Below are 16,471 nucleotides of genomic sequence, written 5' to 3'. Positions count from 1 at the left end.
GTTGTGTGTCGTCGCGCGGTCGTGTCGAGGTCGTCACCTCGTGAGGTGGTTTTCGGGGAGTTATTATAGAGTACGGGTTTTTCACGACGCGGTATATGGAAAAATAAGCGTCTGATGGGCCGGGGAAATCGCATAACTCGCGAGAATACGCCGCGACGGACGCGCTGGTCGTCGGGGCCGGTGATCTCCCCGGAAGGTGGTTAGAATTATTAAAATCGTTGTAGGGCCGCGTGTAGAAGTTCGCTCTTAATCACGATGACCTTGATTGGCAGCGTGACGTGCCGCATAGTAGTTTAGTTAGCTCAGCGTAGTGTCTCTGGACTGTAGAGGCCGCAGGTTTTCGGCAGGTTGCCGTGGTTGTTAAGAGGGAAAATGAAGAATAAATACGACATATCATATCCGCAGCAAGCCTTAATGAGTTTTATGACCCACGACCTTGTTCGATACTCCATCCCTTCCTTAGAGCTAGCCGAGCTCATCTCCCACGCCGTCGGGTCCCAACACACGGTGGCGCTCACACGGAAAGGGGATCGCGGGATCCCTGGCATCTCGATGCCTGGCGCCCTGGGCCGAGGCGGCCCGCCACCGTGTATGCATTGCAGCGTGATGGCGCGCGAACATAGATTTAAGAACGCTGGGCTGCGCTAGCAGACCCCAGTGTTTCAATATATATATATATATATATATATATATATATATATATATATATATATATATATATATATATATATATATATATATATATATGTTATATCTATCTTATAAGCCATTTAAACCTGAATATTGGTGAAAATAAGATTTCGATCCGGACTACGATCACCAAAAAATTCATGGAGATACCTTTTTATAGTGCAAAAGTTCCTGCATCTTAGAATGGCAGAGACTCTGTCTCTTAAGCTAAAAATAAAGATATTCATAAAGGCTATAGCCGGGTTACTATGGTGAAATGGCCCCCTTGGAAAATGTATATATGTTATATACCATTCGATGGGGGATAAAAAAAAACTCCCATAGCCAAATTTTTAGCTCTCTGCCTAGTGCGCATGCGCAGTAACGTCGATAAACGTGTTTTTTTGATTTTATTTTTTTCTGAAGTCCCTATAGGATAAAAATTTTTTTAAAAATTCACATTGGTGTATTTTTATGTCATGAATAACTGCAATTTTTTTTGGGATTACATAACCTCAAATATCGGATCTAAAAAAATTATTAAAGTTTTCAAGCGATATTTTGACCCCCTTGTTTTTGAGGTGCAACTTTTTAAGTAGACTTTTTTTGTGTACTTTTTCCCGTTCTTTACGATGGCACTAACGTTTTTTCCTTAAAAATGGTGGCACAACTCGATTTGAGCCAAAAACTGATTTTTTTGCCATTTTTTCACGTTTTTAGCTGGTTATGTTACAATTTAGTTACTAAAGTGACTCCTTTTGAGTAGTTTTGCATATCTTCCCATGAAAACATAATCAAATGAAATATTTTGTTCGCTCCAAGCCGTATTTTTTATATTATCTTACGTTTTCAATGATGGTCTTATCAGAATTGTGATATCACCTTATTATAAAACTGATGGCTAATGTTATGTTCTTTTTAAACGTTCTGTGATTGGTCGAAAGTATTGTCTCTGTCGCACTTTTTTGTTTATTGTTTATTTTTATTTATAATAAAAGGTTATGCTTGGCCGCGCGGTTGACGCGGCGGCTGCAATGCAGACGATCTGCGTAGTGAATGGTCAATCATAAAATTAAGAATTATCAGGAGCATAAACAAATAAAGTATTTTGATTTCTTAATTAATTAAACGATGCGCAAACCAATGGCCAACATTGTTTTTTTCAAAACTAATTTTTTTTTTCTTACAATTGTCTATATAAGGGAGAAAGTACAATACGTCCCGTCCCGTCCCGTACCGACCCCGGGACATACCGTCTGAAATAAGTCACTTTTATATTATTGGCTAATTCTGTTCGATAACCCAATCGACGGTACAGAATTAGCCAATCCCGTAAAAACAGCTTATTTCAGACGGTATGTCCCGAGGTCGGTACGGGACGACGGACTCAATTGTACTTTCTCCATAATATACTAATACAAGTGAATGGTGAAAACGCTGTTAGTATAAGTTTATAACTTTTAAAGTAAATTAAAATCTAGCAAATAAAAATTGTTTCGATTTTTCTTTTTACTATTTCGGCTTTTGACTGATAATTGATAGCAATACTAGAAAAAATAATAAAGTAGTTAAGTATTTATTTTCAAATACATTGGAGTTAGTTGGAACCGAAGGCTGACGCGGCTACTTTAAATCTTTCTGCTGTTTACTTCAAAACTAACAATCTTGTATATTTAAAGTGAGTACTATATATTTTACATATCTTTTAAAAAAATGAAGATTTAACAAAGTTTTTCAAAAGTTTTGACATCACAGATTATATGCTTTGATATTAGGGTTATATGTATTTCTAATACATATTACACAATAAATTAATATTTTGTTAAATAACTTCTTTAAAATCAAAACCTATTATTAATATCTAAAATGTTATTTTTATGCCGACACTTTGAGTTTTGAAAAAAATACTGTAACCAACCTACTGATAAATAAAAAATCTCCCATGTATTTATAATAAATACACTTGTATTTTACCGGTATATGCAGAGTAAGACTTATTAATGGGTAGAAAAATAAAATTTTTATTATAAATTCTGTAGTATTAAGAGTAATTGTATCAAAAATAATGACAGATAATATAGTAATATAATAATATGATATAATAATATAATAATACGATATAATAATATAATAATATAATATAATAATATAATAATGTAATAATAATAACAGATAATTATTAGACCTTTTTATACGCTAAATAAGAAAAACATGTTGTGTACGTTATTAAAGTCTTGCATAAAATCAAAAGTTTAAACCAACATTAAATTATAAACTGTTTTAGTACTCGCATAAAGATCCGATCTTATCCTAAAACAAAAATAGCAATCAGATTTTAAATCAATAAGCTAACAAAAAAGTAATTAATAAAAATGAATTTTCAATCCTATAGATATAGATATACGTACAATGCATGTAAGGGGAACGAGTCTTTATCTATTTAACTTAACCAATTTAGGCTAATCACATGAAGTAAAATGAGAAATTAGTTAAACATAAAGTTGTTGAAACTATTAACTAAATAAAATTAAGAAGGAAAAACATTTGAATAAAATATGACAATAAACTTTTGCTAGAAACGGATTTGACGATTGATGAGTTGCATGTTTTGATGTAATGCGGTATATTAATTATACAAGTATGATTAAATTGATAAAATATAGAAAGTCTTGAACAATAATTAATTTGTTTATGTATAAAATACTGTCAAATTAATAAAAAATGCACATAAATATCTGCATATGACTATATATGATGTGATTTTTACTATAGTTAATTATTATGAGATGAGAAAAAATATTTGGTTTTACATAAAAACAATACATGAGAAATAATAAAAATGAAAAATAGAACTAATAGGATGCGAACTTATTAATTGTCAATTAACTTTTAGGTTAAAAAAATGTAAAATGAATAAAGTAAACACAAGCTAACCTATGCTTTAAACACATACGTATATGAAACATCATTAAAAACAACATTATTTATTTATTTTAAAATACACTATTATTCATGTCTAGATACAAGAACATATTTTTACAAAAAAACAAATTGAATATAATAATTTCATAGGTTTGTTGATTTTATAAAATCACTAGGTGCAAGCACTTCAATACAGTTTTTATGACAAAAAAAAATTATTTGCTTAAAAAACTTATAAATGAAATACAACTTATTTCACTTTTACTAGGCAATATTATTTTTTTACTTTTCATGTAAAGCTACTGAGAAAACTGGATTATACAAGAACTTAGATTATAATATTTTTGTAATATTTATTATTCATTCTAGTTTTTAATTTAAAAAAAGGCAAACAATTTTTTTAGATTTTTAAAAACTAACTAACAGCATTTTTAAATGTATTGTAAAATATTTATATTTTATTATTTCAGAAGTGATCTTCTTGTCTAATGGTTAAATAAATATGGCATCTAATATATTAGTTCCTTTAGAGGCCCGAATTCAAGTTTATAGTAAAATGAATGTTTTTATTCCACATGGCAATAGATGCTGTTGCACACATTTAATTAAAAAAAGATTTTATGAAGATGAACTAAATAAAATTAATATTTTTTCCACTACAAGTACGGTATATATTGATGAATTACTACAATTTTTGAGTCAATTATCAATGAAAGCAGACGAAACTTTATTAGATACAGTAGCTGAATTTTCCATGCCTGAAAAAAATTTGAAAGTTTTTACGGGATTAACGTGGGAAAATATTAATTATCTTAAAGATCAACTCACTTCTCTGAAGAATTCCTGTGTAAGGACAGCGACACAAGCCATTGTCGTATTTTTATTCAAAATGCGCTCTGGGAATTCTAACTCGCTCATCTCTACAATATTTGACATTGAAAGCGAACAACAAGTATCTCGTTTTTGTCAATCAGTATTATTATCTTTCGAAAAAGATTTACTACCAAAACACTTTGGATTAGAAAATGTAGACAGAAATGAATTGATTGAAAATCAAACTTCTAATATGGCAAAGAAATTACATCCTGGTAAACAACTTATTTTGATTGCTGATGGTACTTATATAAGGCATGAAAAAAGCTCTAATAACGAGTACCAAAGAAAATCTTATTCAGGCCAAAAAAAAGTTCCTCTGACTAAACCATTTACTATATGTACTACTAATGGTTATGTTGTTGACCAGTTAGGTCCATATCTTGCAAATAAAAATGATGCTACAATACTGATTGAAATATTGGAAGAGAAGCAGAATATTTTACAGAAACTTCTTCGCCAAGGGGACATTTTTATACTGGATAGAGGTTTCAGGGACATTAAACAAAAATTAGAAAATATGGGTTATATTGTTTTGATGCCTGCACTCAAAGGTTCAAAATCTCAACTTTCTACGCAAGAATCAAATGAAACAAGATTCACGACAAAACTGCGATGGGTTGTTGAAGCAGTGCACGGAGTTCAAAAGAAAAAATATAGGTTATTAGATCACAAACTTGATAATAAAATGGTGAAAAATACTGGATCTTATTGTAAAATTTCTTGCTACTTAAATAACTTGTTTGGCAAACGCCTAGATTCTGATGAAGACATGCAAGATGAAATATTTAGTGCTATGCAATCTAGAAAAAATGTTGAAAATACATTAGCAGTTTTAGTAGCAGACAAAAGATGGAGTCGTCGGAAACTACCATTTAAAATAATAACTTCGGATGATTTACCAGACTTTCCTGAATTAACAATAAAAGATTTGAAAATTCTGTTTACAGGAACATATCAGCTTAAACAGACAATATCTTACTTAGCGGAAATGCTTGACGCAGATAATAATTTGAAGATTGGATATTCAAAAGAGACTAACAATATTCTCAAACTTGAAGTTCAATCCAGGCATATTAACAGAAAACAATACAAATGTTTCGTTGAGTATAAACCAAATGGTATTGGTTATTCTAGCATCTTAAGACACTGTTGTGATTGTGCTAACGGTAACCGTACTATAGGATGTTGTGCGCATATTGCTGCCATAATCTATTATCTTTCACATGGAAGATATTTATCAAAAATCATACGACCAGCTGAAATTCTGTCTAAAATGTTTCTTAATGATCAAATTGAAGTGTGTATTGATGAAGATAGTGACAATGATGAGTGAATCATTTTTCTATTGTGAACATTCGTTATTTTTAAAAAGCTACTTGTATACGTACTGTTACTCAGTTTTTGGCTCAAATCGAGTTGTGCCACCATTTTTAAGGAAAAAACGTTAGTGCCATCGTAAAGAACGGGAAAAAGTACACAAAAAAAGTCTACTTAAAAAGTTGCACCTCAAAAACAAGGGGGTCAAAATATCGATTGAAAACTTTAATAATTTTTTTAGATCCGATATTTGAGGTTATGTAATCCCAAAAAAATTGCAGTTATTCATGACATAAAAATACACCAATGTGAATTTTTAAAAAAATTTTTATCCTATAGGGACTTCAGAAAAAAATAAAATCAAAAAAACACGTTTATCGACGTTACTGCGCATGCGCACTAGACAGAGAGCTAAAAATTTGGCTATGGGAGTTTTTTTTATCCCCCATCGAATGGTATATAACATATATACATTTTCCAAGGGGGCCATTTCACCATAGTAACCCGGCTATAGCCTTTGTGCTAAAATGATTAAAATTCATATTTAAAGCCTCTGGCAAAGCTTATGAATTTCTTGGAACATTCCTAAAAAAATTACAGAGGTAGCAAACATCAAAACAAAGGAATTCACTGTAGGAGAAAATTGTTCCTTAATGTCCATCATTGACTAAAAATTTAAAGCTTAGTCATAAATTATTCAAATACATGTTTGCTTATAGAAATAAATTGCGTCACTTAGAGCATCGTAAAAAAATTATAGAACTTGATTTTATTGTTGCAAATATTCTTACTGAAGTTGAGAAATCGTAAATATATTATATCTCTTACAAAAATTCACTGAATTATCCACTGACTTTGAAAAATTATGATCGAGTGTATGATTTATGTTATAATTTTTTGCAAGAGACATAATATATTTACGATTCCTCGACGTCAGTAGAAATATTTGTAACAATATATTCTATAAGCAAATATGTATTTAAATAATTTATCACTAAGCTTTTAATTTTTAGTCAATGCTGGACATTAAGGAACATTTTTCTCTTACAGTTAATTTCTTTATTTTGGGGACTCTCGGTTAACCCGAACAAAATTGAGCTCGTCATCTTCACACGCAAGTACAAGATTGGAACCTACAGGGCACCTAGACTTTTAGGCACAACCATGGAGGTGAAGGACTCAGCTGTCTCCAGTCATCACGCGGGCCATCAGCCGTACGACCTTTTGTCCATTCTTTGCCTAGTCCCCTATTTCTAATCTGACCGAGTCTGCCAGTGGCTTCTTTGGGTGTTACAGGACACTACACAGCCTGGCCGTTTCTAATAAAGTGCTTCGGCTTTAGCATTATCGCTTCCAACCCTCTACTCCAGGCCGGCTGTCCCGGCTCTTTCTCCGTCTTCTCCTTGAATGGGACGACATGCGCCCTGCCGTCTCCACAGAAAGGCCTGAAGTCGAGGGCCTCCAGTGTCTTGACCTTAGTCCTTTTAAGCAGCACCTGAATAGTCGTCTCCTCCTTTTTTTTACCCTCGATGCCTACCGTCACCGTATTAGTTTCGGTGACCACCCTGGAGTCTGGTGCAAGTGTGGTATTCTGCCTTTTTCAGTACTTCACCACGACCTCTGGAGTATGCACTCCAGGAACGTAGATCATCTCTCCGACCAGCTTCTGGTCGGAGGTTCCCCATCCCAATAGCCTTGAGTTGAGTGCCTTCCCCACACGATCATTTAGTAGCATTACTAAGTAACCACTCCTTGTCCTTTTGGTCCTTGCAGTGGAAAATCTGTGCACCTCTCTGGAACCAATTGTCCAAGAAACTTTAAAAATAGCCTCCGTCCGGGGCGTCATCAATCTCCCCCTCCAAGGCCTCCAGGACCTTCTTTGCCTATTCCTCGTCAAGGCGCTCTTCTGAGTACTTGAGCGGAACGATGGCTACCTTTAAGTCAGTGGCCACCGCTCAGCTGTATCTCTTTGGAGCGTCTATAACCGACCTCTTCTTAAGCTCCTTCGGGGTGGAGCTATCGTAGTGCTGTCTTTTGGGTGCGCCTGTAAAGGTCCCAGCCTGAGGCCCCCCAGGAGCGCCCTCTAGACGCTTCGTCCTTAGCTTCACCCCCGAGGCTAGCTTTCTATTTGCGTGCCTGTTTCTTTTCTTTTCTTTTTTATTTTCTGTTCCCGAGTAGGCACCGGTATTTGCCGCTGGGGTGGACCCCGCAGCTGTCCGGTGACTATCCTGGGAACTTTCACTGGTATTTACTGTCTTGACGACAGCCGCCTGGTCTTTCAAAATACCGTCTGTGAGGACTTGGTTTGAGCTAGGGAGCTCCTTTGTTGCTGGCACTTATTCAACCGTTTTTTGTGTCTATTTCGTTTTCATTTAAAGATTAAACAGTTGTGTTAGTGTGTGTGGACCGAGCCTCGTTCCTACTTCCCGGACCAGTCAGCCCCCTCAGAAAGTCACCCACCGCGAAAATGCCGACCCCGACACCTGTGGCCTCAGCAGGGCCCAATGGGTTTAACAAAAATTAAATTCAAGCGATCATACAAGATTAACTAAATCACATATTTGAATCTTTGACTATAATTGAAAAAGAAAACCCGTCGTGATTCTGCGACTAAAATCCCAGCTAACTGAACTAGTAACTAAGTGAGTTAAAGGATTTCCGTGCAAAATTGCTCATAATATTAATATAAAATTAATATAAAATATAAAATTAATCATACTTATTAATATAATAAAGATAATAAGATAATAAGAGATTTCTTTTCTAGCAAAAAGAAAAATTCAATTTTTACATGAAAATGCGCTTGCAGAGAAAAGAAAAAATACTTACGCGCAATGATAACATGTAGGTCTCAACTTCTTGATCCATCATTTTGCCATGAGTTTTAATAATATTTTTTAGAGTTTGATATACATCTTCAGCCATTGTGCAATCACCACATACATAAAAATGACCTTTTTCGTGCACAAGCATACCATAAATATATTCTGCTTTGTTCTGAATTAAATCTTGCACATATGTCTATAAAAATATAAAAATATTTTATTTGTATTTTGTATTTTGCAAGTTAATTTTATATTATAAATACATAATCTGTTTATACATTTTTTGTAAGCTCTTTCAAATCATGTCATTTTTTAATGAAATATAGAATATGTCGTTCTTTAGCTAGTAAATATTTTAGACTCAGTACTTTTGACAGAGATAAATCAGAAATATATCAATATCCAATCCAATATAGCTGCTATAGGTTTGACAATCCGTTTTTCTCTATAGCTTGCAAATGTCTGACAATTATGCGTGGTACCATCTACGTGACTAACAAGAAAGGGTTCCCAGGTGTACCTTACCGATTTTAATCATTTTGTGATATGTTATAGTACTCAAAAAAATATTCGACACGTGTTTTTTCTTACGTGCTAACTCGTCGATTAAAGGGTGAAAATCAACCCTGAAATTTACCCCCAAAAACAGGTTTCTTCTAATATCTCAAATACTACTTAGAGTTTTTAAATAAAACCAATGTCAAATTCTCTTTTGTAAAAAGACGCTACTGTATGCATAACTTTTACACCGAAGGGTATCGACCCCTATTTTTTTAGGAATAAGTGTGCAAGTTTTTGCTATTTTTTAATATAAAAATGATCAAATCGGCTAGATTTATTAAAAAATTTTACTATTATCAAGAAAATAAATTAAAGTTGATGTTCTATGAGATTTACAAAGAAAAAACTTTTCTTTATGGTTTTACCCTTGAGGTTATATTTTTATTTTAACCTAAAATGAAAAATTATATTCTTTCAAAAAAAATTCAGCGTGATTCCTTCATTTGGCTTCGAGTTCTAGCTGGACAAAGTTGAGGATTTATGCAATTTTTGCATTTTTTGCCTATTTTCAATGATTTGTAGCTTATAAGGGATGCATTTATAACTAAAACTATCCAGCTACTTTTTTTTATAAAAATTTCTGAATTTCAAAAAAAAAAAATAATTTAAAGCCCTATATGTATGTTAAGGCTACATTATTTGTATTCTTAACCTTAAAATATGAAAATCTGAATGTTTGATCCGGACTCCGACAACATTAATGCAATAAAAAGATACCTTTTTATAGTAAAAAATTAGCTGTAAAGATTTAGAATGAGATACTAGAAGTTATGTAGAAAACAAACATAATATAATGGCTAATAAGTGGTTTTACATTCAAATTTGACACTTATAACCTAGTACATTACATGACTACCGATACCAACATATGTTTCTCTTCTCTGATCGAATCCGTCTTGCAGCTGAACGGTAGTTCCACGTTCGGTTCCGCGAACGAATTGGTTATCTTGCGTGTGCATTGGTTACTTCTGGATCGCTGTCTTTATCTTTTCATCTCTTTGTCTTGTGTTTCGTCGAATAAAGGGTTATCTTATTGTACGGGTATGTATGTATCTTCTGGCGTAATAAGTGAAGTGTAGAATTAAGGATTTTGTGACAGCGTCAGAAAATATTTGGCGTCGACACCTAGCCGCACGAGGCGTAAGGTGGTCAGGCAAACTTAGGATAGGTCGTTCGGCGTTTGCGGAATTCGCGTGCGACATAAATGTGGGATATTTTTCGTGTACGGATATCTGTTTGTTGAGTTTGCCTTTATTCACGGGTTGTCTTAATAATTTGTGCGAATCGATTAGAAATTGTAAGAATTTAATTAGAATATAAAGTTCCGTCTGATAATCCACGTGTTTCTATTATTCCGAACCACCCTTTCTTCTTACCGTTCTCGGGGCTGCAGCTAGCCGAGCACAAATATCACGCAATACCTTGCGCCGGGAAACAAAGAGTCGCGAGACTGACGCTCACGAGGAGCGTCTGGCGCCACTGGGTTACTTTCCAAGCCCTAGGCGAAAAATTGCACAATAATTGGGGTAGCACGAAAACCCCATTTACAAACTGGCGCCCTATAACGTGTGCTTTGATAGAAAAGAACATCGTGATCAGTAAAATCGCTGTCTCGAGACAAAGGAAATAACCAGTGTAAGTGAAATTTGAGAGTACGTGTGTGAAAATTAATTGCGTGAAGTTAAATATCGTAGAGTAGTTGACTGGATATCTAAAATAATCTTGTAGCGACATGAACTCCTGGCTTTCTAACTTAAAAATATATCTACTGGGTACCTCTTAAAAACTTATATTCCTCTCGGATATCTATTGCTAGCTACGAAAAATCTGTTCTCGTATAGATGCCTATAATTACTCAAGTAGCGAACTTAAAAATCTCGTAAATAACCTTAAAAATACGTGCGACAGAATAAGATAATTACCGAATAAATCGTAGTAGAACGGAAAACAGCCGGCGACACGTGTGTCCACGCCGGTTGAAGATCAACGCGAACGCGCGGGTCGAGTAACGTAAACACTCTCGAAACGAACTTCGGCAATACGTGGAACTGCACATACCGAGATTAGTACGTAAGAGTAGTACAACAGAGGTAAAAGAACAAAGCGACGACTGTTTACAGTACGCACGGCAAACCGATACATTTATCGATCGAATTCCTTCGAGGGAACTTCGATACTATTTAGGATATTTGAGACCGTGCGAGGTCACCTTCCCGAAATGGCTAGCGAAGCCGAGGATTAAATACAGTAATCAGCTTAGCTGAATTGCAGAGACCTTTAGCACACGAAGTGTACATCGAGAGGGGATCGAGGCATAGTGCAACCCGACGAGGAGCTCTCAACGAACGTCCTGCTGCTTACATCTAGTGTATCAGGCCCTATATCCACGGGGCGAGAGCAACCGTTTCACGCGTCGCGAACATCGAGCCCTATAGAGACCGAACGCGGGCGAGATAGAGAAGCGCAGACCTCTACGGGTACAGTACCACGTGTACCGAGACGTAGCGTATTATTTGGCGACACTACTCAATTCTGCACAAATAGTCAACAAAATAATAGTCAAAGGGACTCAGGTTATCTAACATTAACTTTAGACGGCTATGCTTACAATTCCACAAATTTTCAAAACATGCAGAAGAGGCTAATAACATACGATCCGCAAGCGAACAGCACAACGAGGTTAGCTGGAAATAAATTAATTTTATCTGCAGCTATGTTTCACACGAAACCCGGCTACCTTTAACCGAGCTTCTACATTAGCACAGGAAGTCAATCCTAATAAATAATTACTAGCAAAGAACGCTCGCTCCGCTCGCGATTTACATATTGATTACAATGATATTCAATCATTCGATGTATCATTATTAAATATACTGTTAAATATTAAATGTATCTTCGATGATAATTAATTTTTGGAAAACGTTTTTGAAATGGTTCAATTAGATTGTCGGATTAAAATATTTCAATTAATTAAAAGGCACGATTTCCAAAACGTTTTATAAGAATTAAGTGGCACGGCAGCGCCACGAAGGCAAGTCTGAGAAGCAGACGAAGCCGCGACGCCCGCGCTACTATTTACTTCTATGTTGGGGTTCGCATTGTTCATTACAAAGAAATAAATGCGTTTCTTTGTTGTCTCTAATATATTTTGACTTATATAATGTTTTATTATGCCAAACTATGATTTTCAACAAAAATATTGATAAAAACAGCTACCTTTGATATAATACACGAGTGTGTCATTCACAAAATGCTCAAATCAAATCAAACAATGTTACGACTGTTAAGTTAGCCGCAACATGTGTTAGGACCGTGAAGTTGTCTGCACAGATATATACAGATGGATATTGCTTTGTCATCAGTTTTCTGCTTGCTCGCTCACATGTAGTTTTTAGTGTTTAGGTGTACGGGATGGCTGTTACAATGCCGCTACCCTAAGCGGGTCTTGGGCGTTGTCATCCAGATCGGACGGGTGGATGCCTATCACCACTACATAGCGCGTCCTTAGGTTGCGGATAGAGGAACAGCCCCTGAGAAAGAGGTTAGCTGCGAATAAATTGAATAAGCAGCCGCGGACAGCCGATAGGAACAGGCGTAGGTGTGATGAGCCCACACTGTCCAACGCATTCATCTAGAAACACTACGCAAGCACTCTTTCCTCACACATTACAAAAATGGGCAAAAATCCTGCTGCCGAGGAGGATGCGGGAGCGACGACAACTGCCCCGAAAGGGGATGTGTAGAATGATTCGTCACCTGGTCTTACGCGGTAACGATGCCAGCGAAGGCGCGCTGTCTTGCAGGGGGGCGTTAGGATGCGAGAATGAAACCGAAGTGTGTCTGACGATGAATTGACACTGTCCTCGTCAAAGTCGGAAAGCTCTCATACTTAGTTCTAGAGAGGTATGGGGGTTATCACCTCTAGAACGGTGGACTCACCTGCGATCGGAACAGGATCCGAAGCGCGCGGATTTAACATAACATCATGGCTCAAAAAAATTAAATCCGAACCAAAAGGGACTTAAGGGTCGGAACTTGGAATGTTCGCAGTCTATACAGAGCAGGTGCGTTTAAAGAACTCGTAAAGGAAGCTGATAGGTACAATCTAGATCTGGTAGCAATACAGGAATCGCGGTGGCCAGATGGCGGAGTACTAGCATCGGGTAACTTCGGGTAACTGGGGGATCTCTAGGCACCGGATTTCTCGTAAGCAAAAGCATCATACATTCGGTTAAAAGTTTCAAATCCGTCAATGATAGGCTCTCGTACATCATTATCGAAGGTGAATGGTATAGATATGTATTTATTAATGTACACTGTCCTACGGAGGACAAAGAAGAAGAAGCTAAGGATCTCTATTACGAAACTTTAGAGCAGGTAATCGACCAGTTCGCGTCTTACGACACAAGAATAGTATTAGGCGATTTCAATGCTGAAATAGGTAGGGAGGAAATGTTTAGGCCTACTATAGGTAAGGAAAGCCTGCACGAAGCCAGCAATGATAACGGTATTAGGGTCATAAATTTCGCGTCGGCAAAAGATCTTATAATTAAAACTACGTGTTTTAAGCACAAGAACATACACAAGGCAGCGTGGACATCGCCGGACGGGGCCACACAGAACCAAATTGATCATTTCCTCATTGAAAAAAGACGTCATACTAATGTTCTTGACGTAAGGCCTTACAGAGGGGCAGATAGCGACTCGGACCACTTCCTAGTAGTAGCCAAATTAAGAGCTAGACTAGTAGCGAATCAAAATAGTAAGCGAGCAAACAAGGTAGAAAGCTTCGATATTGAGAAACTACGAGATAGAACAGAGCGAATTAGGTACCAGATAGAAATTAATAACAGGTTTCAGGCACTTGAAGAAGCAAACACATCGCCGGAGGGGAATGACGAACCGAATAGCTTATGGGGGGACATCGAAAAAACGGTAAAAGAGGCCGCGAACAAAGTACTGGGTAAAAAGAAAAAGCCAAAGAGCAAAACATGGTTTGACGAAGAGTGCGAACTCTGGTTTGAAAGGCGCAAAAAGGCTAAATTAGATAGCTTACAAAATAGAAGCGATAGGACCGTAGAAGAGTATTTTAACGTAAGGAAACAGACGAGCGCGATCTACAGAAATAAGAAGCGGGAGTATCAAAAGAATCTTATTAGGAGAATAGAAACTAACAGTAAGGAAAATAACCCCCGCGAAATGTACAGAGGGATTAACGCCATCAGAAAGGGTTTTAGGAGTAGAGCGCAATTGATGAAGGACGAAAACGGGGACCTCGTAACAAATGACAACGAATTACTGTCGCTGTGGAAAAATTATATCGATAAATTATTAAACGTGCACGAAAATAGCGAAGAATTAGGGGACGAAATTCACGCTGCTGAACCCCACGTGGAGGAACCGAGCTACCAAGAAGTAGAGGCCGCGATTAAAAAACTAAAAAACAACAAAGCCGCGGGAAATGACTCTATACCAGCTGAGTTACTCAAATATGGGGGCGTCGAGCTCACTTTCAAAATCTATAAACTAGTATGTGCCATCTGGAAAAATGAAACAATACCCGAAAATTGGAAGGAATCAATCATTATACCGATTTTTAAAAAGGGGGATAAGACAGACTGCAATAACTATAGGGGTATTTCACTTTTAGCAACGTGCTACAAAGTTCTGTCAAACATAATACAAGCTAGACTCACTTCATTCGCGGAAGATATAGTAGGAGATTATCAGTGCGGATTTCGGCGCAACAGATGGACGAGCGATCAAATGTTTACCATAAGACAGTTGTTAGAGAAAAAGTGGGAATTTTGCGAAACCATACACTAACTATTTATAGATTTTAAAAAATCGTACGACTCTATTAAGCGAAGCAAAATTTATCAAATTCTAGTACTTCTCGGTGTACCGAAAAAACTCGTGAGATTAATTCAAATATGTCTGAACGGAAGCACGGGAAAGGTCCGAGTAGGCGGTAATGTATCAGAACCCTTCATGATACCCGATGGTTTAAAATAAGGGGATGGGATCTCTACGGTGCTGTTCAACTTAACGTTAGAGTATGCCGTTAGAAAAATGCAGGTTAGCCAGCTGGACGCAACGCTTAATGGAACAACGCAGATACTAGGCTACGCATGTGATTTGGATATACTGAGGGATTGTAGGGAAACGGTAGTAAGAAACGCGGAAATCCTCATAAAAGCGGTGGAGTATACAGGGTTAGAAGTGAGTGAATCAAAAACAAAGTACATGATTGTGGATAAGCTAGGCATCTGCAGAGGGGAGGAAGATCTCAGAGTTGGGAATTTTACTTTTGAAAAGGTTAGCGAATTCAGGTATCTGGGTACGACCATAAATGATAGAAACGAGATTAATGTCGAAATAAATAAGAGACTCCATTCGGGTAATGCTTGCTTCTACGCCGTGAGTAATTTACTTAAGTCGAGGCTGTTGTCTAAAAACGTTAAAATAAGAATATACAGGACAATAATACTGCCGGTGGTTCTGTACGGGTGCGAAACGTGGGCTCTCACTAAGCAGGTGGACAACCGTTTTAGGGTATTTGAAAATAAAGTCTTGCGAAAAACATACGGGCCGAAGAAAGATGAGGAAACCGGGGAATGGAGGAGACTACACAATGATGAGTTACACAATCTGTACGTGTCACCAAATATTTCATACAATTTATAATTTCATTGTTTTCCTAACGTCATTGTTAATTTACTGGCGGTATTCTACAATACTATGAACATACTTGATAAACCCGTCGGTTGATAGTTCCTAATGTGAATTGTTTGATTTAATAAAAATTAATAACATTGTCAAATAAACGTCTTTCGAATTTAGTGAAACACAATATCGTTAATAATAAAGCAGATATAAAAAATTAAAAATTATCATTGAAAAATTATTCTTTTTATCTCACCGTAAAATTATTAAGCGACGGGTTTATTAAGTATGTTCATAGTAGTGTAGAATACCGCCAGTAAATTGACAATGACGTTAGGAAAACAATGAAATTATAAATCGTATTAAAGAATAATTTGATAAATTTATTCCAAATACGTAATTGCCATTTAACTATTTGATTTCATATATTTTTCTACCATAGTTTGTCACTTATATAAATAATTATTTGAATGAATCATATTATCATCGAATAAAAAATTAATAGTTAATACAAACCAGTTTATACTTGCCTCCCTTTTTTACCTTTCGAGGTAGATTTATTTTAAAAATAATATATTGATTGACTAAGATATTTTTATTAATGGTACTTTGCTAAAATACAAATTATGTATCAA

General features: G+C 36.0%; 2 protein-coding genes across 13 annotated transcripts in view; both read right to left on the bottom strand.

Annotated features, from left to right (window-relative positions):
- The window catches only part of Nos (nitric oxide synthase), a 1,339,001-nt gene that overhangs the window by 22,475 nt on the left and 1,300,055 nt on the right, over positions 1–16,471 (bottom strand). For all 12 annotated transcript variants that reach the window (XM_032601207.1, XM_031933451.2, XM_032601209.1 and 9 more), the window contains 1 exon segment: positions 8,614–8,805. In XM_032601207.1, the coding sequence (XP_032457098.1) occupies positions 8,614–8,805 (192 nt within the window).
- LOC116738619 overlaps positions 1–16,471 on the bottom strand; it is a 211,474-nt gene that overhangs the window by 49,898 nt on the left and 145,105 nt on the right. The gene's annotated exons all lie outside the window — the stretch shown is intronic.

This window comes from Nasonia vitripennis, assembly GCF_009193385.2.
Source record: "Nasonia vitripennis strain AsymCx chromosome 1 unlocalized genomic scaffold, Nvit_psr_1.1 chr1_random0002, whole genome shotgun sequence".
Taxonomy (NCBI): domain Eukaryota; kingdom Metazoa; phylum Arthropoda; class Insecta; order Hymenoptera; family Pteromalidae; genus Nasonia; species Nasonia vitripennis.
This window is presented reverse-complemented; position numbering and strand designations above follow the sequence as displayed.